The 23,656-nt window shown below is 42.0% G+C and overlaps 1 protein-coding gene and 1 pseudogene across 2 annotated transcripts in view; both read left to right on the forward strand.

Moving 5' to 3' along the window:
* Positions 1–2,220: 2,220 nt before the first annotated feature.
* Positions 2,221–23,656, forward strand: part of HLF (HLF transcription factor, PAR bZIP family member) — a 40,030-nt gene continuing 18,594 nt past the window's right edge. For both annotated transcript variants that reach the window (XM_056549752.1, XM_056549751.1), the window contains exons 1-2: positions 2,221–2,537; positions 4,998–5,333. In XM_056549752.1, the coding sequence (XP_056405727.1) occupies positions 2,423–2,537; positions 4,998–5,333 (451 nt within the window). In that variant the 5' untranslated portion in view covers positions 2,221–2,422. The remainder of the gene's footprint in view (positions 2,538–4,997; positions 5,334–23,656) is intronic.
* LOC130297807 (U2 spliceosomal RNA) lies at positions 12,441–12,599 on the forward strand (annotated as a pseudogene).

Raw genomic sequence — 23,656 nt, forward strand, 5'->3', positions numbered from 1 at the left:
TGCCCATACTGGCATGGATGGACCCAGTTGACTTTACTGGCCCAGATATACCATTTCCTGAACATATACTTGTATTTTCTAAAACTAGTAGCATGATGTGCTATACTTTTGAGTCTGAGTAAATACACATATACATTTGGTAAATAACCTGAATAGAGTCAATAGTTGACTATGTTTGGACCAAGAAAATGGTTAGAAAAACAGAGCTAATTTCCAAAAACAGCACCACTCTTGTCCTCAGGTTTTGTGTGGTATTGCGGCTCATTAAAGTGAATGGAGCCAAGTTGGAGTGAATATACCAAGTCATAATTTTCAAATCAAATGGTGCCAGATTTACAGAATTTTAAAGGATGTATATAAAAAAATCTGTACCTGTCACCAAATAAAACTTTTAATATTATGTTCCCTGTATATTTAGCAGACCCATTCCCATTCACTTGCTTTTAAAATTATCAACATAAATATGTTTAAAATGTAATATAACAAACGGCCACTAGGTGGCTCTGTTCTGTTAATACAGTGAGTTTGGTCTACTCCTGGCCTGGCAGGAGACCAAACTCAGGAAGTGTTTCTGTGCACTGCGTTTGATTGTCATCTGCACAGAAAGTGAAAGCTCCACAGATTCCCACAGAAAGCTGCACAGACTGAAACCTGTAGGAGAGTCTCACTGATAGCAACACAGACTGAAAGCTACACAGAGCCTGAGGTAAGAACAGAACTGCAACCATGTGAGGGCAGAAGTGGTCCCCCAGCTGGTGAAACGCCCACTTTCTACTGCTGGGAAATTGCACTATGTGAGCAAGAAGAAAGGTATGATACACAGCTTTTTAAAGCTCTGAAATTGTTTTTAAGGGCAGGAGGGGTGTTAGGACTAGTTACGGAACATAGCCTGAGTTATTTGAAAACTGTTTATTTGGTAACAGGTATTTTTTTTAACCCTTCCAGTACTTATCAGCTGCTGTATGCTCCAGAGAAAGTTGTGTAGTTCTTTCCAGTCTAACCACAGTGCTCTCTGCTGATACCTCTGTCCGAGTCAGGAACTGTCTGGTTCTCTACAGGGATTTGCTCCTGCGCTGGACAGTTCCTGACACTGACAGAGGGGGCAAGGTAGAAAAATAAGACAGATAAATGCCGCAGCTTACACTGTTCACCTCAGTTTTGTAAAAACTAATGTCTGCTTTACATGATATTTTCAAAGGGGTGAGAGTCCAGTTTACATCAAAAATTTCACACCAGCTTTTTGATAGTGTAGAAATCACAGAAATGGTTGTTTTTATATGGTTTTATTTTTTTTGTTATTGTTTTTTTTCTGTTTTTTTTTTGAGGCGGGGGGGGGGGAGTTGTTATTTAAGTAATTATAACAACAACAAAAAAAGAAATAGTTATTATTGAAAAATGTTATTGAAATAAAAAATATATATATTTTATTTTTATTTTTTTTCATGGTCACTGCACCTGCACTCACATTTAGCTTGCAGAATTCAGCGAGTGGAGATTCCGTCTGGCGGCCGCCGCTGAATCGTCCGCCGCTGAAATTCCGCAGTGTGAACGGGTCTCGCGGAGACCCATTCACACTAATGTTAAGTTCACACCGCTGAATTCCACCCGTGGAATTCCGCGGGAATTCCGTAGTGTGAACGTACCCTTAAGCTCAGAAATGTTTTGTTTATACAGTTATCGCTTGTCTGGGCAGTAGTAACCATGGAATATTTCGTGAGATGTTTCTGACAGAATTTTCGCTGATGTAAAATTTGGCACAAAAATCGCTGGTTTTGGCACCAAAGAGTTCTGAAATTCTGAAAAAAAATTCTGAAAAAAAAAAAAATAATCCAATATGATATTGAGAAAAAATCCAATATGGCTGCAACTAAAAAAATAAGGGCGCGAAAGAAAAAACAAAAGTGGCGCGAAAATGATTTTTCACATTTTTTCATATTTTTAAAGCAGCACATGAGAGAAAAAAAAAAGGTGTGAAGAATATCTCTGGAACAGAAATGACAGCAGTTTTTGAGAATCTCCCCCAATATGTACAAACAAATCAATGTTCTCATTGTAGACCTTATAGCTGTCGAAGGCTGTCCAGGCAACAGCTGGAGGCACCCTGGTTGGGAAACAATAAAAAAAAAGCAGCGCGCTGGTAACTAGAAGCAAGATATCTCTGTACAGTAAGTGGAACAGTATGAAAACACTCCCAGCTATTCCTTTTTAGGAGGGAGGAGTGGCGGTGACGCCTGTCGACTCCTGCACATGGAGATGGGGATGATCACAGCCTCGCTGCACAGAGCAGGATTTGCAACGGGAGAGTCAGGAGCAGCAGTGTGACAGGTCACCGGGCTGCACAACTATCTGTATTATCCAGTGCACAGTTCAGCCTGCTTTTTCCTGACTTCACCACCGTGAAATCCCTGCAACAAGATCAGAGATGGAGAAGATGTCGAGGATGTTACCGCTCAACCCAACTTTTATACCTCCAACGTACGGGGTGCTGAAATCTCTGCTGGAGAACCCGCTGAAACTACCGCTACATCACGACGATGGTAACAAATCTTTACGGATTTATGAATATATATATATATATATATATATATATATATATATATATATATATAGACTATAGAGGACATGTCTTATGCTACCTATTGATTTCACACAAGATGTAGCAGAGCCGATTTAGTTAATTCTTTAAGGCACCATGGATAGGTAGAATAATACAGGGTTAAACAGCGTGCCAAATGATAAACTCGTATTTGCTTTATCTATATTTGTTAGGTCATGAAATGTGCATATGTATTAAACAGTGTTTCCCAACCAGGGTGCCTCCAGCTGTTGCAAAACTACAACTCCCAGCATGCCCGGACAGCCTTCGGCTGTCCGGGCATGCTGGGAGTTGTAGTTTTGCAACAGCTGGAGGCACCCTGGTTGGGAAACACTGATTAATACATTTGATGGGAGTTGTAGTTTTGCAACAGCTGGAGGCACCCTGGTTTGGAAACACTGATTAATACATATGATGGGAGTGGTAGTTTTGCAACAGCTGGAGGCACCCTGGTTGGGAAACACTGATTAATACATATAATGGGAGTTGTAGTTTTGCAACAGCTGGAGGCACCCTGGTTGGGAAACACTGATTAATACATATGATGGGAGTTGTAGTTTTGCAACAGCTGGAGGCACCCTGGTTTGGAAACACTGATTAATACATATGATGGGAGTTGTAGTTTTGCAACAGCTGGAGGCACCCTGGTTTGGAAACACTGATTAAAATACATATGATGGGAGTTGTAGTTTTGCAACAGCTGGAGGCACCCTGGTTTGGAAACACTGATTAATACATATGATGGGAGTTGTAGTTTTGCAACAGCTGGAGGCACCCTGGTTGGGAAACACTGATTAATACATATGATGGGAGTTGTAGTTTTGCAACAGCTGGAGGCACCCTGGTTTGGAAACACTGATTAATACATATGATGGGAGTTGTAGTTTTGCAACAGCTGGAGGCACCCTGGTTTGGAAACACTGATTAATACATATGATGGGAGTTGTAGTTTTGCAACAGCTGGAGGCACCCTGGTTTGGAAACACTGATTAATACATATGATGGGAGTTGTAGTTTTGCAACAGCTGGAGGCGCACTGGTTGGGAAACACTGGTATAAATGTATATCTCTTTATGAAGAATGTATTGGTCATTGGCCGGAACAGAGTATTTATTTATGTATTTCTGTCTTCATGTTTCAAGTAATCTGCTCCTTAAGGGTCTATTCACACGTACAGTATTCTGCGCAGATTTGATGCGCAGGATTTCAATCTGTGTTCAATTTACATTGAAATCTGAAGCAGAAAATCTGCGCAGAATACTGTACGTGTGAATAGACCCTAAGGGTAGATCCATATGGGATGGATATGCTGCAGATTTTTTAGGGTGGAAAAATATGCAGCTCAATCCACAGCGGCAAATATTCGCCGAATCATTCAGACTTTGGTGAAGATTAGTTGCAGACTTTGGTGCAGATTTGGCGCTGAGGATTGTAGTGCAAAAATCTGCAGCTTTAAATTCGCATTAAGGGTGCATTCCCACCTGGCGTATTTTGCTGCGTATTTGCTGCTGCACATTTTATTTCCCATTGAAGTCAATGGGTTAGAAAATATGCAGCAGAAAATACGCAGCAAAATACGCCAGGTGGGAACATACCCTTAACCATACACAGGGCAGAAAACCGATAGTCCAAAAAACCTGTCTTTTCTAAGGCTTGAAATTGAGTCTCATGTGCTTGGTAATCTCTATGGCATGATTTTAGTTAACTACAGGGGATGTAGCCTACAAACACATGATCTCCATCAGAAAGATGACATTAGGAGATAACAACTAGGTAGACAGCAAATCTGGAGAGTAAAGTAGACACCATCCTAAAAACGTTCATCTTCTATCTATTTTTTGGTGCATCGTGTTCTTCAGATCCCAGGAAATACGTTTGCTCTTATAAGTATTATTTATCTGAATGATGTATGGTGCATCCACCAAGTTAGGACTCGATCAGCTAAAGTTATCTCTCAAAAACAAAGGTAGAAAAACAACATCTAAAATAGAAAATTCTTGGTGTTTTCACAGTTCTCTATGTGTTTCTGTTGGTGCCGGTTGCCTTATGTGATGAGAGACGAAATATTAGCTTTTCCATTGCTTTGCCTGGTGCATCGTGTTCTTCACATCCCAGGAAATACGTTTGCTCTTATAAGTATTATTTATCTGACTGATTTATGGTGCATCCACCAAGTTAGGACTCGATCAGCTAAAGTTATCTCTCCAAAACACAGGCAGAAAAACAACATCTAAAATAGAAAATTCACAGTTTTCACAGTTCTCTATGTGTTTCTGTTGGTGCCGGTTGCCTTATGTGATGTGAGACAAAATATTAGCTTTTCCATTGCTTTGCCTTGTTTAACGTACTGCACATCTTAATCCACCGTAACATTATTCTCTCTGTCTGTCACCCACTTTAGCCTTTTGTAAAGAAAAAGACAAAGAAAAGAAACTTGAAGATGACACCACAGGTTCAACCATCCCACAGTCGGCTTTCTTGGGGCCAACGCTCTGGGACAAGACCTTGCCGTATGATGGAGATACCTTCCAGCTGGAATACATGGACCTGGAAGAGTTTCTCTCAGAAAACGGTATTCCACCAAGTCAGTCCCCTCACGACCTGAGCTCTCATCAGCCTAGTCTCCAACCATCTCCGGTGACATCACCTTCCGTCATCAATCTGAGCAGTCGGGCGTCCACATCTGTCTTACCTGGCTTGGTGCCCCAAAACTGTATGCACAGTCCAGTGAGACCTGGTAAGTTGTTTGCTATCTTAAAGTTCTTTCCATTGTAGGAGACAATGTCGTCAACAAAAACTTTTTATATGATGTAGACAATACCATTATATGTATATTTGTAATATACATTGGTTAAAAAATGTGTATATTTTTGTCCCTGAAGCTATTGCATGTGTGTCTCTATGAGGAGTCCAAAAACAGGAAGTGAGGGCGGGACAAGCAGGGCTCTGTGCATTAAGGAAAAGCAGGACAGTGTGCACTCTATGACACTCTCTAGGCTCCCACATCAGGATGATTGACAAGCCAGGAGTCTGTACAGAACCCTGCTTGTCCTACCCTCACTTCCTGTATTTGGTCTCCTCATAGAGACACACAGGGACAGCATTTTTTCATCCAAAAATATACACAATTTTTAACCAATGTATATTACACATATACATATAATGGTATTATCTACATTATATATCAAAAGTTTTTGTTGAGGACAGATACACTTTAACACAATAGATGACCATAACAACAGGGGAAACACTTGTCTTGTACTACCTTGTGCATGATTTTGCCAGTTGTGAACTATACACATTACAGTACATTTTTAGATTCTTCTGAGGAGGACATGGTAAGGGTCCAAATGTTTATGCCATGGATAGTACTTGACCATAACTATATCGTAAAGGAATATAATCTGTTATCCTTAGAGAGGTAACTCCTGCCTAAAATGAAGCGATATTAGAAAAAAAAGCTGACTACATTTTATCGACTTATGTACTTTATCGTTAAATCCAGCATAATGATCTTATAGATATGTCCTATGTGAGAAGATCACATTGGGGAAGTCTGACATGTTGGATCACCATTGGTGTCCATAATGAATAACTTTATTGAGTGGTCCATCCTCCTGGACGCTACTGGAAATCTAATAACAGAGAAGACAGGAGAGACGGCACTCACCATCCATAGATGGGCTTTATTCACGATGCAGGAGCATGGCTGTTACAGGCAGGTCTGACAGTACGAGAGCGGGGGCAACCAAGGTTGCCCCCGCTCTCGTACTGTCAGACCTGCCTGTAACAGCCATGCTCCTGCATCATGAATAAAGCCCATCTATGGATGGTGAGTGCCGTCTCTCATGTCTTCTCTGTTATGGGATACGTGCACTATCTTTTGAACAAAGAGCTGTGCTGTCCGCTAACTCACGGATGACCGCTGTTGCACACCTGTGCTGTCAGACCCACCGGTCCCGCCCCGGTTTCACAATACGAATCCAAAAGGAGAAATGTCCGGCACTGGATATGCATAAGAATCTTTGCTTTATTTCTGCTTTGGCAAGGAGTCACAATACAGAGCAGATACGACTGACGTGTTTCACACCGTCAGGTGCTTAATCATAGACTCATTAGTCTACGATTAAAGGGGTTCTCCTGTGTAAAACAGAGATTTTTTTAATACTGATCGAAATAATCTGGTGCGGTGGTGCTCAGCCTAAATAGTGCAGATCCAAAAGGAGAAATGTCCGGCACTGGATATGCATAAAAATCTTTGCTTTATTTCTGCTTTGGCAAGGAGTCAAAATACAGAGCAGGAACGTCTGACGTGTTTCGCACCATCAGTTGCTTAAAGGGGTACTCCCGTGGAGAACTTTTTTTAAATCAACTGGTGCCAGAAAGTTAAACAGATTTGTAAATTACTTCTATTAAAAAATCTAAATCTTTCCAGTACTTCTTAGGGTCTGTATACTACAGAGGAAATGGTTTTCTTTTTGGAACACAGAGCTCTCTGCTGACATCATGACCACAGAGCTCTCTGCTGACATCTCTGTCCATTTTAGGAACTGTCCAGAGCAGCATAGGTTTGCTATGGGGATTTTCTCCTACTCTGGACAGTTCTTAAATGGACAGAGATGTCAGCAGAGAGCACTGTGGTCGTGATGTCAGCAGAGAGCTCTGTGTTCCAAAAAGAAAATAATTTCATCTGTAGTATTCAGCAGCTAATAAGTACTGGAAGGATTAAGATTTTTTTAATAGAAGTAATTTACAAATCTGTTTAACTTTCTGGGACCAGTTGATTTAAAAAACAAAACAAAAAAGTTTTCCATGGGAGTACCCCTTTAAGCACCTGACGGTGTGAAACACGTCAGACGTTCCTGCTCTGTATTGTGACTCCTTGCCAAAGCAGAAATAAAGCAAAGATTCTTATGCATATCCAGTGCCGGACATTCTTCCTTTTTGGATCTGCACTCTTTAGGCTGAGCACCACCGCACCAGATTATTTCAGGTCGGCTCGGACTGTCCCCAGTAACGTGCTTAGCCGACACTGCCGGATTTGTTTCTCTCTTCCACTGCATACTACTGGAAATCTGACACAGGGCTGTAAAGATCCATTCAGATCAATGACAGTCAGTTCGATCGATCACTATTAAAGAAATCTCTGAAAGTGAACATGAAAGTTCTTTCAAGCCCTTTCCTTCCTTAAAGGGGTATTCCAGGAAAAGTCTTTATATATATATATATATATATATATATATATATATATTTCAACTGGCTTCAGAAATTTAAACAGATTTGTAAATTACTTCTATTAAAAAATCTTAATCCTTTCAATAATTATCAGCTGCTGAAGCTGAGTTGTTGTTTTCTGTCTGGCAACAGTGCTCTCTGCTGACATCTCTGCTTGTCTCGGGAACTGCAGAGAGTAGAAGAAGTTTGCTATGGGGATTTGCTTCTACTCTGGACAGTTCCCGAGACACGTGTCATCAGAGAGCACTTAGACAGAAAATAACAACTCACCTTCAGCAGCTCATAAGTACTGGAAGGATGAAGATTTTTTTAATAGAATAGAAGTAATTTACAAATCTGTTTAACTTTCTGGAGCCAGTTGATATATATAAAAAAATACCCCTTATACTGGAATACCCCTTTAAATCAACGGGCATCTGAGATAACAGGTTATTTAATTAAAAAAAACAGCAATGGGCTAAGTTTCCACTTGGTTTTTTTTCTGGCAGTTTTTGGATATCTGCTACTGCAGTTTTTGAGCCAAAGCCAGAAGTGTATTCAAAAGGAATAGGACATATAATGGAAGGACTTACACATCTCCTCCCTTATGGATCCACTTCTGACTTTAGCTCAAAAACTGCAGTGGCAGATCTCCAAAAACTGCCGGAAAAAAACCAAGTGGAAACTTAGCCTTACTAGGATCTAAGAATCTTTTTCCTATATTAGTATTGTGCGCCGTTTTACAGGCACATGACCATTTGTAGTTACTTTTCTTCCCAAGCGATCACTTTCTCAGCTCGAGGACCACATTTAAAGATCTACATCCTTCTCGAGGCTGCCCGTAACCATGGATTAGGCTATGTTGCGGCACTGTGTCCTTAGGCTAGGATTCCACTTGTTTTTTTTTCTGGCAGTTTTTGGAATACTACCACTGAAGTTTTTGAGCCAAAATCAGAAGTGGATCCATAAGGGAGGAGAAGTATAAGTCTTTCCTTTATATGTCCTATTCCTTTTGAATACACTTCTGGCTTTGGCTCAAAAACTGCAGTGGCAGATATCCAAAAACTGCCAGAAAAAACCCAAGTGGAATCCTGGCCTTATAAAGACATGACTAAAAAGCTGTATGCATCACATCTCAAGCATCACTCAACTATTTAGCCTTTTCATCACAAAGAGGAGGTTACAAAAATGTCCCAGTTGGCCGAGACTAGTCAGAGTTACCAAGCCAGACCTTGTCCAGCTATCGTCATTGTGGGTAATGTAAGTGTAATCAATGGCAGCTAAAAGAAAGTCCTAAATGGTCTTTGAGATCCAGGTTTATCTTAAACGTCTGTGACGGGCCCTTCGCTAGTTCGAGGATCTGGGAGAGTTATTGAATGAAAGATGCGGGTAACATTTACCGATTTTGGCTCAAAAACTTCAATACTGTTTTTCTATAACTGTCCTCAAGGGATTTCCTCCTTAAAGGGGAACTCCGGTGGAAAACATTCTTTATTTTATTTTTTTTAAATCAACTGGGGCCAGAAAGTAAAAACAGATTTGTAAATTACTTCTTTAAAAAAAAATCTTTACCCTTCCAGTACTTTTTATCAGCTGCTGTATACTACAGAGGAAGTTGTGTAGTGTTTTCCAGTCTGACCACAGTGCTCTCTACTGACACCTCTGTCCATTTTAGGAACTGCCCAGAGCAGGAGCAAATCCCCATAGCAAACCTACCCTGCTCTGTACAGTTCCTGACATGGACAAAGGTGTCAGCAGAGAGCACTGTGGTCAGACAGAAAAGGAATTAAAAAAGAAAAGAACTTCCTCTGTAATATCCAGCAGCTGATAAGTACTGTAAGGATTAACATTTTTTTTTAATAGAAGTAATTTACAAATCTGTTTAACTTTCTGGAGCCAGGTGATATAAAAAAATTGTTTTCCACCAGAGTACCCCTTTAAGTCCACCTCTCTCATATCTAGCTATGTGATCCACTGTATGGAAGTCAAATGATACTGCTAAATATAACACTTTACATCAAAAGTCATAAGCTCTTAAATGTTGCCTTTACTTTATCACTTTTTGGCTAGTCATACGTATTAGATACTCTTTGGCTAACAGCTGTTCCCCCTGACCTTACCACCATACTTGTGCATACTTGGCTTGGCCAAATGTATGTGTGATCTGTATGGGTAGAGGGGACTAAGCTGCTATTAGACACCTCTAGCAGCAACTGAGAGCAAAAGGATCAGGAATGTTAAAATCCAACAACCGATCCTTCTCTTACTGCCATCTGTCTGCCGTTGGTGCAAAGTTAGGACATCATAGAAAGAAGAGTTTCCAGCGCAGATTAAAGTGCAACAGGTACTTTATTGAAGATCACATGGACAGCACAGAAAACACCAACGCGTTTCGGGTCAAGCTGGACCTTTAGTCATGGCATGACTAAGGGTCCAGCTTGACCCAAAACGCGTTGGTGTTTTCTTTGCTGTCCATGTGATCTTCAATAAAATACCTGTTGCACTTTATCCTGCGCTGGAAACTCTTCTTTCTATATTGCTACTTGGACCGGGAGCTCTGCCGGCTAATCCGGGTGCAGGTGCAGGTGTACAGCAGAGGTGAGCCGTCATTCCCGTTTCTCCTTAAAGTTAGGACAACCCCTTACATAATAGAAGGTCGTCTGGTCCTCTAGTTATATGTGGGGTTGGCTGAATTGAATCCAATGGCTCTTATTTACTCACAGTGTTGTGTAGGTTTCTTTGTGGGTTTTAATTCCCTACAATTTTTTCTCCACCGTATTTACTAAGGTTTCCCTTTTTTTACACTCTGATCTGTAGGGTTTTTCCTCAGCTGAAATCCAACACATTTTCTGCGGAAATCTTAGTAAATATGTTGATTTTTTTGTGAAAATGTCGGGAACAGGTCTCTTTTCTGTGACCACGCCCCCTTTCAACCGCAGACACGCCCCCTTTTTTGGGTTTTCTTAGTAAAATGGAGAGTTGGCCGGGTTTTTCATTTCTGGCGCACAACCCGACAAAACATGTAGGGTTTACAATAGTAAATCAGGGCCAATGTGTAAGTTCACCTTTAATGTAAAGAATCCTTTCCTGCATGGTTGATTAAAGTATTCACCCTCACATGATACTCCCATGTCCACTATACAATTCATGGATCTCAGACAAACCTATTACCTAACCAGGGCTATTTTGGAAGGTCATTATAGACTTGTTAAAAGCAATTAACTACTCATGCACTTTTTACTAACACCTTGTTATGCAACAAATGAGTCAGATGATGTATAGTCAATGACGTTGCATGCAAAATACATTGTCTACATACAGTAGATAGAATAGCGATAATACAGTAACCACAATGTACTATATACCAAGTGTTTTAATTAGTAGAATACAATAAGAGCTATAGGAGAGCTGTTTTTTTTTTTGGTTTGAAGTGATACTAAACATCGGCCTCTGCCAGATACATACGCTGTAGAGTGCGTTCTATTCTTATGTTGCGAGTTCTAGGTACTGTATACGTTGCGTCTTTTAGAGATATGCATATGTATGCTGTATTGTTACAGACATGAAAATGAGTTTCAAAGCGATTTGTCCTTGTATTTCTGCAGCTTCTATGAGAACTAACAGCTTACACAGTCATTTTATTTTTGTGGAAACTCTCCTAGGTTTCAAGGTTGGAGTAACTATATTAGAGTTAATACAACCAAAGAATAAGTTGGCCAGCACTATTAATTCCAAACTATTGTAAAAACCTGGCTTACAGGTGCAAGCTGCTGGGCTAAATATACAGCAACAGGAGAATACAGCAGCACACTGCTAGCACAAAGATATAGATGAAACATGAGTATATAGATAAAACATTAGTATATAGATAGAACATGAAAAGCTATACAGCTGTAATGCAATAAATGAAGATATGAAACTATGAAATTATGAGGTACTTAGCTTGCAAATTTGGCGCCAAATAGCGTGGACCATCACACCAACGGTTCTCACTAATCTCCACCCAGTATAGCTCTATGCATAGCTAAGTACGGCTGGATTATATATAAATCTAAGAGACTGAAACAATTAATTGTACATATTCAAAACAGATTATCACTGCAGAAATAATTAAAGTGGCAGCACCTTCACTTTTTTAAGCCTTATTTGTATGGAAGGATAATTACCAGGTGTGCACTCGCACTTAACACGCCTCTCCCCTGTTTACTTTCCCAGCCTGTAATTGAGACATGTGTGAGCGCTTGTTCTTCAGTACGTCTGCTCACATTTCATCTCATGTGAGTGCGGATTACTGTGTGCGCTGTACACATGGTTATACCCTGTGCTGCCCGTCCAGATCGGCCATAGAGCAGAAGCAGCACACATCTTCAGCTAAGCCAATGCTAAACGTCTATACCATAAAGGCTGCCTGACTACTAGAGCAGCTCTTATAGGACTGATACAGCGTAGTGCATTGAAGAAAGAAGTTACTATATCAATTAGAGTTCTACTATACTATACGATGAGGATCTCCTACACCTCCCTCACTATAGCTCTGCAAGGGATGGGGTCCAGTAGGGAGTGGAACAACTAAAAGTTATTACATTACTAAATCTTTAAAGTGAAACTGTCATAGAGACATATTAAAAGTATCGCTTCTCGGCCTTTTGGCTAAGATCAAGTGTAGTATCTGTTCTTATCAGTGGCCATTAATGTAGGATGGGTGCTGCATGGAGGGGGCAGGTGTACCAGGGCGTTCCGGGGCTGGTTCTGAAGAATCAGCTTGACGGGTGTCCCGATGTGACCTGTTTCCTCCGGGTCTTGCCATGAGGCTGAGAGGGTCTAGAGCTGAGGTACTTTAGTGCCTCGGGGAGTGGTGACCCCGAGGTGCCAAAACTCACTGGAAGTATTGGCTCACTGAGTGGAAGCACTGGTACCATGAACTCTTCACCTTGTGGCACTCACCTCTTGATTCCAGTCCATTCCTTCTGGCTAGGATCAGAGACATTTTTATAGATCCGTCCGGATGTCCGGGCAGTATACCTGCACACATTCACTTATTTCTTTCTTTTTGTCACTGTGTCACTTTTTACGTGTTGTGTGTGCACAGGATTGTTAGGATGCGGTAGCCCTTCTATGTGCCCCTCCTAGCGGTCTAGGGAATGTGTGTGTGGCCATTAGGTTCCATACCTCCCTGCAAACACCCTGGGTACTCCTGCATGGGCAGGGTATCGACCGTTAATGGCTCTGCGGGCAGATACCTTGGCTAACGCCAAGGGGCATTTGGGGTCCCTTAGTAGCTTCGGCGAAAAGGGACATCGAACCTGGAACCTCGCAGGTACCTTTTGGTTCAGAGGCGAAGGGTAAGGTTTGTTGGGGGGGGGGCCTCTTTCCTGTCGGAGAAGGGCTTGTGATAGACCGCATCCTCTGTGCTCGTTTTTTTAAATTTTTTGTGTAACACGTTTGCACTTTTTCTCGCACCTTGGGTGATTCGAGAGCATGTTCCTCGGCTCTTCAAAATATGAAAAGTTTTGGTTTAGTTGGGGTCTGAGTGTTCAGACCCTGACCAATTAGTAGCACAAAGCAGGAGAAGTGTAGGAGGGACAGACTCATAATGTAAGTCTATGGGACCATTCTGATTCCATAGACACAGGGCAAGGAGAGAAGCCCTTGGCAGCGCTGCTTCTTCCAACGCATTGTACTCGTTGGTCGAGGTTTTAACACTCAGACCCCTACCAATAAAACCTTATGACATGTCCCTAGGACATATCAAAAGTTTTTAGAATGACTATTACACTTTTAGGTCAGTAGATTTTGTTAACTAAAATTCAGGCTTCTTCGACCCTACTTGCCAAAAATCATGGGGGAGATTTACCAAAACATGAAGAGTGGTGCAGTTGCCCATAGCAACCAGATCACTTCTTTCATTTTCTTCAGGGGGAACCGTAGGGTCTGCGGGCGGGACTGCATCTAGCTCTCAGTGTTAGCTAGTTCTATGCACGAATAATTTATGGTGGCTTTAAAGGGGTACTCCACCCCTAGACATCTTATCCCTACCCAAAGGATAGGGGATAAGATGTCTGTTAACGGGGGACCCACCGCTGGGAAGCCCATGATCTCCGTGCTGCACCTGGCGTTCGTTAAAGCGTTGGGTTAAGCGCCGGAGGCTTGTGACGTCACCGCCGCACCCTGCTCGTGATGTCACGGCCACGCCCCCTCAATGTAAGTCTATGGGTGAGGTCACGCCCCCTCCGAAAGACTTGCATTGAGGGGGCATGGCCGTGACGTCACGAGCAGGATGCGGTGGTCATCCGGCATGGAGCAAAGTTCGCTCTGTGCACCGGATGTCTGGGGTGCCGCAGCCCAGATCGCAAGGGTCCCCAGTGGCGGGACCCCGGCGATCAGAAATCTTATCATAAGATGTCTAGGGGTGGAGTACCCCTTTAATTTAAAAACCTTGTTCAACAATAAGTCAGACCCCAAAAATTGGTGATAGTACAGAAGACAGAAGGTGACTTTTACATTGATGGCCTCTCTTTTGGATAGGGAATCAGTATTAAATCATTGGGGGGCGTCCAACTCCCCGAACACCACAATAACCAGCTGACTGAAAGGATCACATCTGAAAGTAGGTTGTGTTACTTTCATACACAATGCTGTTTATTTGGTTGTGTCGTTGTCTTCAATCAGCTGATAACTGGGAGTTCAAATTGTTAAAGCTCAACTAATCTGATATTGATGGCTTATGCTAAGAATAGACCAAAAAACATCAACCCTCACCTCATTGATACTATCATGTGACTCGATACCACCTGAAAAGAATCAAGTAAACCTTGTCCTAAAGTACTACGTGCCACAGTGAGCATTCTCATCACCCTTTTAGGTTTTTAAACAGACATTGGGAGGTTAAAAATATTTCCGGCTGATGTCCTGACATAGAATCTATGCAATGGCTGCTTGTAGTGCAGAAGTCTGGGGTCCGTTTATGTCATTTTGTTGTTTTATCTCATCATATCAGTCTTGGAAAACAAAACAGTGGTTTTATTGTTGCGGTGGATCAGCATCCAAGACTTATTTAAAGGAATAATCCTATTCCCTTGAGGCTGTAGTGTTGCGTCACGAGCGTCTGACCCTGGTCACAAGGCCCTCACAGTACATTCACTTCAATTAGTCTTTAGTCGAAGAAAAGTGAATTTATCCCAGAGCAAACAGGCTCGTGGACAAATGCTTCAAAAAACAATAACTCCTTTCTTATTACAGCAAATGCAGGTTACTGATACAAACCTGTATGTCTTTGCACACATACCCACCTATTTGCCAAAAGAAAAAACATATCATGCACTATTAAAAGCCCTATAATTGCAAAGTTTTAAGAGGCTATGTGAGGAAAAAAGAACTTAAAAGGTGCCTGAAAGGGGTTCTCCGGTGGTGCCAGAATGTTAAACAGATTTGTAAATTATCAATACAGTGGAGAGTTAGAAAAACATCGGCACTCACCAGTCTTCTCTTTAAAAGCTTCTTTATTGATACATACTCACAACATGAAATGCAGTCAGGGAGACGGATCTGTGCAGGGGGGGGGGGGGTAAGTAGTAGGCAACAGACTCTGTTTCGCTTGTTACACGAGCTTCATCCGGCCATCAAATGGCCGGATGAAGCTCGTGTAACGTGCGAAACAGAGTCTGTTGCCTACTACTTACCCCCCTGCACAGATCCCTCTCCCTGACTGCATTTCATGTTGTGAGTAAGTATCAATAAAGAAGCTTTTAAAGAGAAGACCGGTGAGTGCCGATGTTTTTCTAACTCTCCACTGTATTGAAGATTTGAACTTTGCCACTACGTCAGAGCACCACCACATCTCTATTGGTTTATCCTTGTCGTACGCCCGTCTCATAATCCAGCTTAGCCAGTAGGAGCAGTGCCGAATATCACATCTTCGCTTTGCCTTGAGATTTGTAAATTACTTTTATTTATAAATCTTAATCCTTCCAGTACTTATCAGTTGCTGTAAACTACAGAGGAAGTTCTTTTCTTTTTGAATGTCTTTTCTGTCTGACCCCAGTGCTCTCTGCAGACACCTGACACTGTCCAGAGTACAAGCAAATCCCTATAGCAAACCCATCCTGCTCTGGACAGTTCCTGACATGGACAGAAATGTCAGCAGGGAGCACTGTGGCTAGACAGAAAAATTAAAAAAGAAAAGAACTTCCTGTGGAGTAATTTACAAATCTGTTTAACTTTCTGGCACCAGTTGACTTTAAAAAAAAAAAAATAATCACCTTTAATATAAATAATAAGTAAATAAATACACGCTACATCATGTAACTATATCATGACAACCTCTTAAGTTTTTTTTAATGATATATGATTTACAAATAATTGTAAGAGTCAACCGAGGTATCATTTGGCCGCAGATTTATTATCAAACACTTACGGTATTATTGCAGTACACTGTGGACAGCTGACATCTAGACATACATTGTACTTTTTTATTGGCAAGAACAGTGTTTGTTTATTACGGATAACAGGCCTTTGCTAGTAAATAGCAATTAGCTTATTCACGAGGAGTAGTGAGGAAGCTCTGGTACTTCCCGTACAGTATGTACAGTCTGTGTGCTCCGGCAATGGGCCAAGTCTACATCTGGATGTGCAAGTAGAAGCTAGATGGCGGTAGGCTGGTACATTCTGTGCCCGAGGTGTGGGAGTAAAGGTAGTGATCTCCGCTCACGTGGAAGGACTTGTGCTGTGAAGAAAGCACCAACTATTCACTCTCACTGTCAGCAATGAATCATGGGAGGACAACATTAGACGCCAAAGTACAGTACATTATGTACAGTAGTAGTAATTGGTACAGTCAATTGTTTATTCATTTAATAATCCGATGGCGCTGCCAGTTATAAACACCTAATCCATGTGATCGGAAGTAAGTACTTTAACCTAGGAACGGCGCATTATAAAAAGCATCTGATCTTAAAACCAACGTGTGTTACTTATAGAAGATGTTACAAACATTTAGAAAGTAGGGTTTTAGACACTTTTTTATGAGCGAGATTTGACTTACAAACATAGCCACCAGTGGGCCATTAGTACATAACAATGTAGAGTTTCCAAACCAGTGTGTCCCCAGCTGTTGCAAAACTACAACATCCAGCATGGAGCCTTTGGAGTGAAATACAGATATTTAGAGAAAATTACCTGAAAAGGGTGTGTGATTGAGCTCCCTCTTCCCAGAATCCCCAGTGGGGTACTAATAGCTTTTAAAGCTCCGCACACCATTAATGGTGATCTCCTTAAAGGGGTATATCCAAAGGATAGAGGATAAGATGTCTGATCGCGGGGTCCCTCCGCTGGGCACGACACCCTAATCATCAATGCGTGAACTCCACTCCTTGCTGGATGATTGGCGACTACAGCCGCCATGCCCCCTCCATTCATGTCCATGGGCTGTCACCAACACGGAAGCTCCAAGCTTTCGTGTTCCGGACGCTGCCGCAGCTGGCTTGGGGGTTGGGGTGGGGTCCCCTTCCCCAGCGGCGGGACCCCTGCGATCAGACATAATTAGTAGTAAATAATAGTAAATTCTTTCCTTCAAACATATACTACACAGAACCAGTTCTGTTGACCACATAACTTGCTTTTTATTGCTTCTCTTACAGAAATATGGGGTCATGGTAGTCACAGAGTTGGGCACTGTCTACCTTCGGGGTCCAGACTAGACCCAATACGTTTCAGTTTCCTATTAACAATAATCTGTTCTTGCAGGATCATAACCTGCCTTACGAAGTGTTCACCACAGGGACTGTTCACATAAGAAACAAATCAGACTTTGCACAGTGATATCTCCATGAGGGTCTTATTTTTGGACTCTGGCAGTAGGCTTCTTGCTCTAGAACACGAAAGCTTGAAGCTTCCATGTTGGTGACAGCCCATGGACATGAATGGAGGGTGCATGGCGGCTTCCCTTGTTGGTTCTAGATATCTGCAGTATCTGCAGGAGAAGTATAAGGCTGGGCTCACATCTAGCTCGGAGGCTCCATTTAGGGCTTGTGTCGTAGACTCCATTCAAGAGCAGTAAACAGAGCAATCTCCTGCATAATGGACACCAATGGATCCCGAGAGACTCCATTGACTTTAACGGTGTCCGTAATGTTACTGGATTTTAATTAGACAAAAGTTACTTATATCTTTATTTTGTACGGTTATTTGAATGGATTCTGCAACAAAGAATCCGATAAATCAAGCAGATGTAAACACAGCCCTATTTGGGTGTCAATCTTCCTTGGACTTTCTTGCCTGCCATTGCAGTCACCAGCAATCTCGCTTGGGGCTACCTAGGCTTAAAGCGGTACTCCACTGCTCAGCGTTTGGAACAAACTGTTCTGAACACTGGAGCTGACGCTTGGAGCTCGTGACCTCATAGCCCACTCATGATGTCACACCCCGCCCCCTCAATGCAAGTCTATGGGAGGGGGCGTGACAGCCGTCACGTCCCCTCCCATAGACTTGCATTGAGGGGGAGCGGTGTGCCATCATGAGAGGGCAGAGCTATGATGTCACAAGCTCCCGGCACCGGCTCCAGCGCTTGGAACAGTTTGTTCCAAACGCTGAGCAGCGGAGTACCATTTTAACTTCCAATATAACCTCTGATGCATTCTTCCTTTAGCCTAAGACTGTTATGGCACTACAGCTCAGTGAAGTGCTCCTCTAACAATATCACACTTACTGTTTGAATATGGTGCCGAAATGAGGTATTTATAAGCCTAATGGTCATAATGGTTCCCCACAAAATTCCCCATGTGGCTCCCAGGCAACTGAGAGAAAATGACCAATAGGAACAGCTCTGTAAATCCAGGCCATTCGGTCTGTAGGTCAAATGTATCGAACCCACAATTGAAAGGATGAGATACACCACCTTATCATAACAAATTCTTTACAATGGTCCCATCCCCAGATCCAGCTCTTTCTCTACCAATATCTTGTTGTTTAGTCTCCATCCAGCCCGATCCTGAATTCATTACTGATAGATTCATATGAGCCTTTTCACTTGGCAGTAGGTATTTTTATACGCATGGAACCATTTAAGGAGAGATGCAGCCAAGAGGTCTGTGATTGTGCCGTATGCGGAATCAGACAAATTTTCTGCAACAATTAGTCTGAAATGAAGAACCTTTGTGTCTGGAGCCAACCGAGACTGCAATGTATTATTGTACGTGAATGATTTTCACAGAGCCTGATGGAGTTTTCGTAGTCCTTTGGTGCAGAGTAAATATCTTAATCTGGTCGAAGTAAACCGGTTTTCTTTTCTCGCTTTATTCACTAATCTCCAATCAGCTTGAGTACAGGATCATATGTGAGTTCCCAATCCAAGTACAGACGCTTCCTTTGCTCGCCTCGGGATTTGCTTTTGTCTAGATTTTAGGTTATATTTACATGTGTGACAGGAGGGTATATATATATATATATATATATATATATATATATATATATCCAAAAATCAGTAAGGAAGCAGCACTCCAAGGGAAAACAAGTTTGGTGATCCCAGAACCTGACCCCGATCAGTGGTCCATATGCAAATAAAAATTGGTAGAAATCTGCAGCACACAAGTCCAAATAGGTGCAAAAAAAGTGTATTTATTCCATATCCAGGTGAAAGTTACAGCGACGTTTCAACCAGCTCTCCTGGTCTTTCTCAAATCCAAATACACAGAGTGAGGGATGGGCACTACAACACTTGTATATAGCAGAGTTCTGGCAAGCACTTAAATCATATCCCGGTGACGTGATAATATAGGGTGAAAGACTCTAGCAGGAATAGGCAGTTCCGCAATAAAATAACATGAAGAAAAAAGAATATGTCTGCACTCACCATAATATTCAAAGACAGTTCATGCTTTATTGTAGCCGAATCTTAACGAACAAAATCGAAAAACATATTCACCCGGGGTGCAGGGAGGGAGAGCGGCTACCAGACGGTAGCAGGAGCGTATCAGAAGAATGACGTCAGAGATGCATCATCCGATTCCACGCGAAATCGCACTGTCGTTCTTCTGATACGCTCCTGCTACCGTCTGGTAGCCGCTCTCCCTCCCTGCACCCCGGGTGAATATGTTTTTTGATTTTTTTCGTTAAAATTCGGCTACAATAAAGCATGAAATGTCTTTGAATATTATGGTGAGTGCAGACATATTCTTTTTTTCTTCATGTTAGTATATATATATATTTGCCCCATATTAATTCCGGTATATAAGAACACATCCCCCTATTCTAAAGATTGAGGATAAGTGTCAGATCACGGGGGGGGGGGGGGGGGGGGGTCCGACCACTGGGCATTGGAAGGGTAAAGATTTTTTAATAGAAGTAATTTACAAATCTGTTTAACTTTCTGGCACCAGTTGATAAAAAAAAAAATGTTTTCCACCGGAGTACCCCTTTAAGCTCCTCCCTGGAGCTCAGCTTCAAGAGCATAGTGTGTACAAAGTCCAATAATGCAAATAGAAAATAAGGTGGCACTCACCGGTTCCATTGCAGTGTTTTAATACCTTCAGTGCAGTGTCACATACAAACAGAGGAACGACAGCGTTGTTGTTCCCCTGTTTTTATGTGACACTGCACTGAAGATATTAAAACACTGCAATGGAACCGGTGAGTGCCGCCTCATTTTCTTTTTGCATCTTTTTCAAGAAAATCTTTCTAACACAGATAGATCATTCTTAATGATTTATGGCTTTCCATAGATTACATACCAGGGCTGTAGTGGATAAAAACGTATCTACGAAACTGGTGAGATCCATTAACATGGTCCCAAAATGAAGCTTCACTTTAGAATGCAATGAACGTTAAATACTAATAAACTGACAGCAATAAAAAACAAAACATTGCATTCCCTCGAGCAAGAAAACATTCTATTTTTAAAGAATCTGAAAAAGTACAGTGCTGCGCGGATATAAGAAAAAAATGCAAGTGATGGTTGGAATTTATTCCCAAGACTTTTATCGCATCATTCATTTCCTTGTCAGCGGTCCTGCACATAGCTGAATTAGCGTATAGAGATATTAGCTGTGTATAGATGCCCAAAACGTATAGAATTTACCGGTAAACCAGTTTAAATACCGGTTTCACATGTGCAGACATTCCACATATTTTACTAATCCGGTGGGCGCTAGGACTGCTGGAAAATGCGCCATCTCGTAGACGGCAATGCGTTTCCTTGTGGATTCTACAGAACAATAGACGTCTGTTCATATGCAGATGCCAGAATCTGTCTGGTAGGAACATCTTAGAGTGAATGTTAGGTTACTGACATTTATGGCTCAAATTAAAGGAGGTCTCCTAAAAATACAAGTTATATAATTGTGGGGGAGCTGACTGCTGGGACTAGGGTTGCCACCGGATTTTACTGGCACAGCCGGTATTTTGGCCGCCCTGCATGCAATGGTCGGTATTTTTCCAACCATCCCTCCAACTCCCGGAATGTTTTACCATATACTATACCAGTGTTTCCCAACCAGAGTACCTCCAGCTGTTGCAAAACTAAAACTCCCAGCATGCTGGGAGTTGTAGCTTTGCAACAGCTGGGGGCACCCCTGGTTGGGAAACACTGACCTATACTATATACTACTATATAGTCCAACATGCTGGGAATTGTACTTTTCGTTTGGGGCAGTTACTGAGTCACAAGCTGTATCAGGGCATGCTGGGAAATGTAGTTAGTACCCGAGCTTAATAAAAAAAAAAAAGCGATCAAAAAGTCCCATTAAATGAAAATGGTGCTGTTAAAAACTACAGATTGGGGCGCAAAAAATAAGCCATCATACAGGCCCGTATAAGGAGAAATAAAAAAGTTATAGGGGTCATAATAGGACTAAATTTCCCCCCGCATATGTGTATCTTGTCATGTAATGCATATACAATTAATTATGTGTGGTGGCCCAGTACGGAATGGTGTTTCCCCGTACTTCTTCTGCCCTGTCAGGCAGAGTCTCATCATGTTATCAGGGCCCCCTTTATGCATTACCCCCTGTGTATGTAAGTTGTGATATTAATAATGTATTGTTTCTTTAATTGTTATACCATGTGATTGTTACCCAGGAGGCACTAGTGACCAGGTGTCCCCCCCAAGTGACCTATGGGCTCCTTGCACAGCTCCCTATATAACCAGGGGAGGGGCTGCAATCTCTCTTTTTCTATGCTCTTAGTTCCTGAGGTCCAGTGCAGTCAAGTCAAGTCAAGACTCTGTTCCTGTTCTTAAAGGAGTACTCCGCTGCTCAGCATTTAGAACAAACTGTTGGAGCCGGCACCGGGAGCTCATCACGTTATAGCCCCGCCCCCTTAATGCAAGTCTATGGAAGGGTGCTTGATGCCCCCTCCTATAGACTTGCATTGAGGGGGTGGGGCGTGACATCATGAGGGGGCGGAGCTATGACATCACAAGCTCCCGCCACCAGCTCCAGCGTTAGGAACAGTTTGTTCCTAACGCTGAGCAGTGGAGTACCCCTTAAAGATTACAGAAGGCCCAAGAAGTCGGACTCCACCGCTATCACTTATTCGGTATTCATTGCAGAACCCCTCATGGAATACACTTGTCTGTAGGAGCCTTACTAGTGGATTGTTACATACAGTAGACCAGAGTTTCCTAACCAGCGTAGCTCCAGCTGTTCCATAATTACAACTCCCAGCATGCTCCGCGCACGCTGCAGCACAATGGTTAGGAAACACGGACATAATGGAGGTGCTTTATGAGTTGCTACACAGGGCCTATACAGTTTTTGGAGGACCTGACAGGTTTTCTTTAATGGGATTGTCTTCAAAGACAGTTGTAAAAAAAAAACATAGCACAGTCTGGTCTTTTGGGATCCTCCTTTTATGATGTCCATATGTCCTACAAAACTTTCAAGAGTTAAAGGTGTACTCCAGTAGAAAACTTTTTTTTTTTTTTTTTTTATCAACTAGTGCCAGAAAGTTAAAAAGATTTGTAAATTACTTCTATAAAAAAAATCTTAATCCTTCCAGTACTTATTAGCTGCTGAATACTACAGAAGAAATTATTTTCTTTTTGGAACACAGAGCTCTCTGCTGACATCACAAGTTCAGTGCTCTCTGCTGACATCTCTGTCCATTTTAAGAACTGTCCAGAGTAGGAGAAAATCCCCATAGCAAACATATGCTGCTCTGGACTGTTCCTAAAATGGACAGAGATGTCAGCAGAGAGCACTGTGCTCGTGATGTCAGCAGAGAGCACCGTGTTCCAAAAAAGAAAATAATTTCCACTGTAGTGTCCAGCAGCTAATAAGTACTGGAAGGATTAAGATTTTTAAATAGAAGTAATTTACAAATCTGTTTAACTTTCTGGCACCAGTTGATTTAAAAAATAAAAAAGTTTTCCACCAGAGTACCCCTTTAAATTCTCCTAGCATACCTTGCTGCTTCGGTGTCTGCACAGAGATTTCTCAGGTGTTGTGATCCCCGATCCCACAGGACCCCTGTAGCACCTGGAATTGGTCTACACAGGGTGCGGAATCCATATTCAGTACAGATCCCTGCCTGGCACAAGGATTCAGATGCTGAATAGGGACCTAATTACGCTTTAAGATGTTTTTTAATAACAAGTAACAGAGCTTAGATAAATGGATGATGGGGAAAGGTACAAATACATTTGCTGAAAAAGTCTACACTGGGCAAAGTTCAGTTTGCTGTATAGATTTTTTTTTAACTTCATGCTGGATATGGAGTCGAAGCTAAGGCCACCCGTCAATCCATTAATCTACTTAGATATTCTTAAAGAAGACCTGTCTATTTTTATGGGTGCAGTAGATCCGTGGCTATGAAGGCAACCATAGAAGCATTCTCCGCTCCAGGGCTGTCAGACTG

This window comes from Hyla sarda, chromosome 13, assembly GCF_029499605.1.
Source record: "Hyla sarda isolate aHylSar1 chromosome 13, aHylSar1.hap1, whole genome shotgun sequence".
In the NCBI taxonomy this organism is placed as follows: Eukaryota; Metazoa; Chordata; class Amphibia; order Anura; family Hylidae; genus Hyla; species Hyla sarda.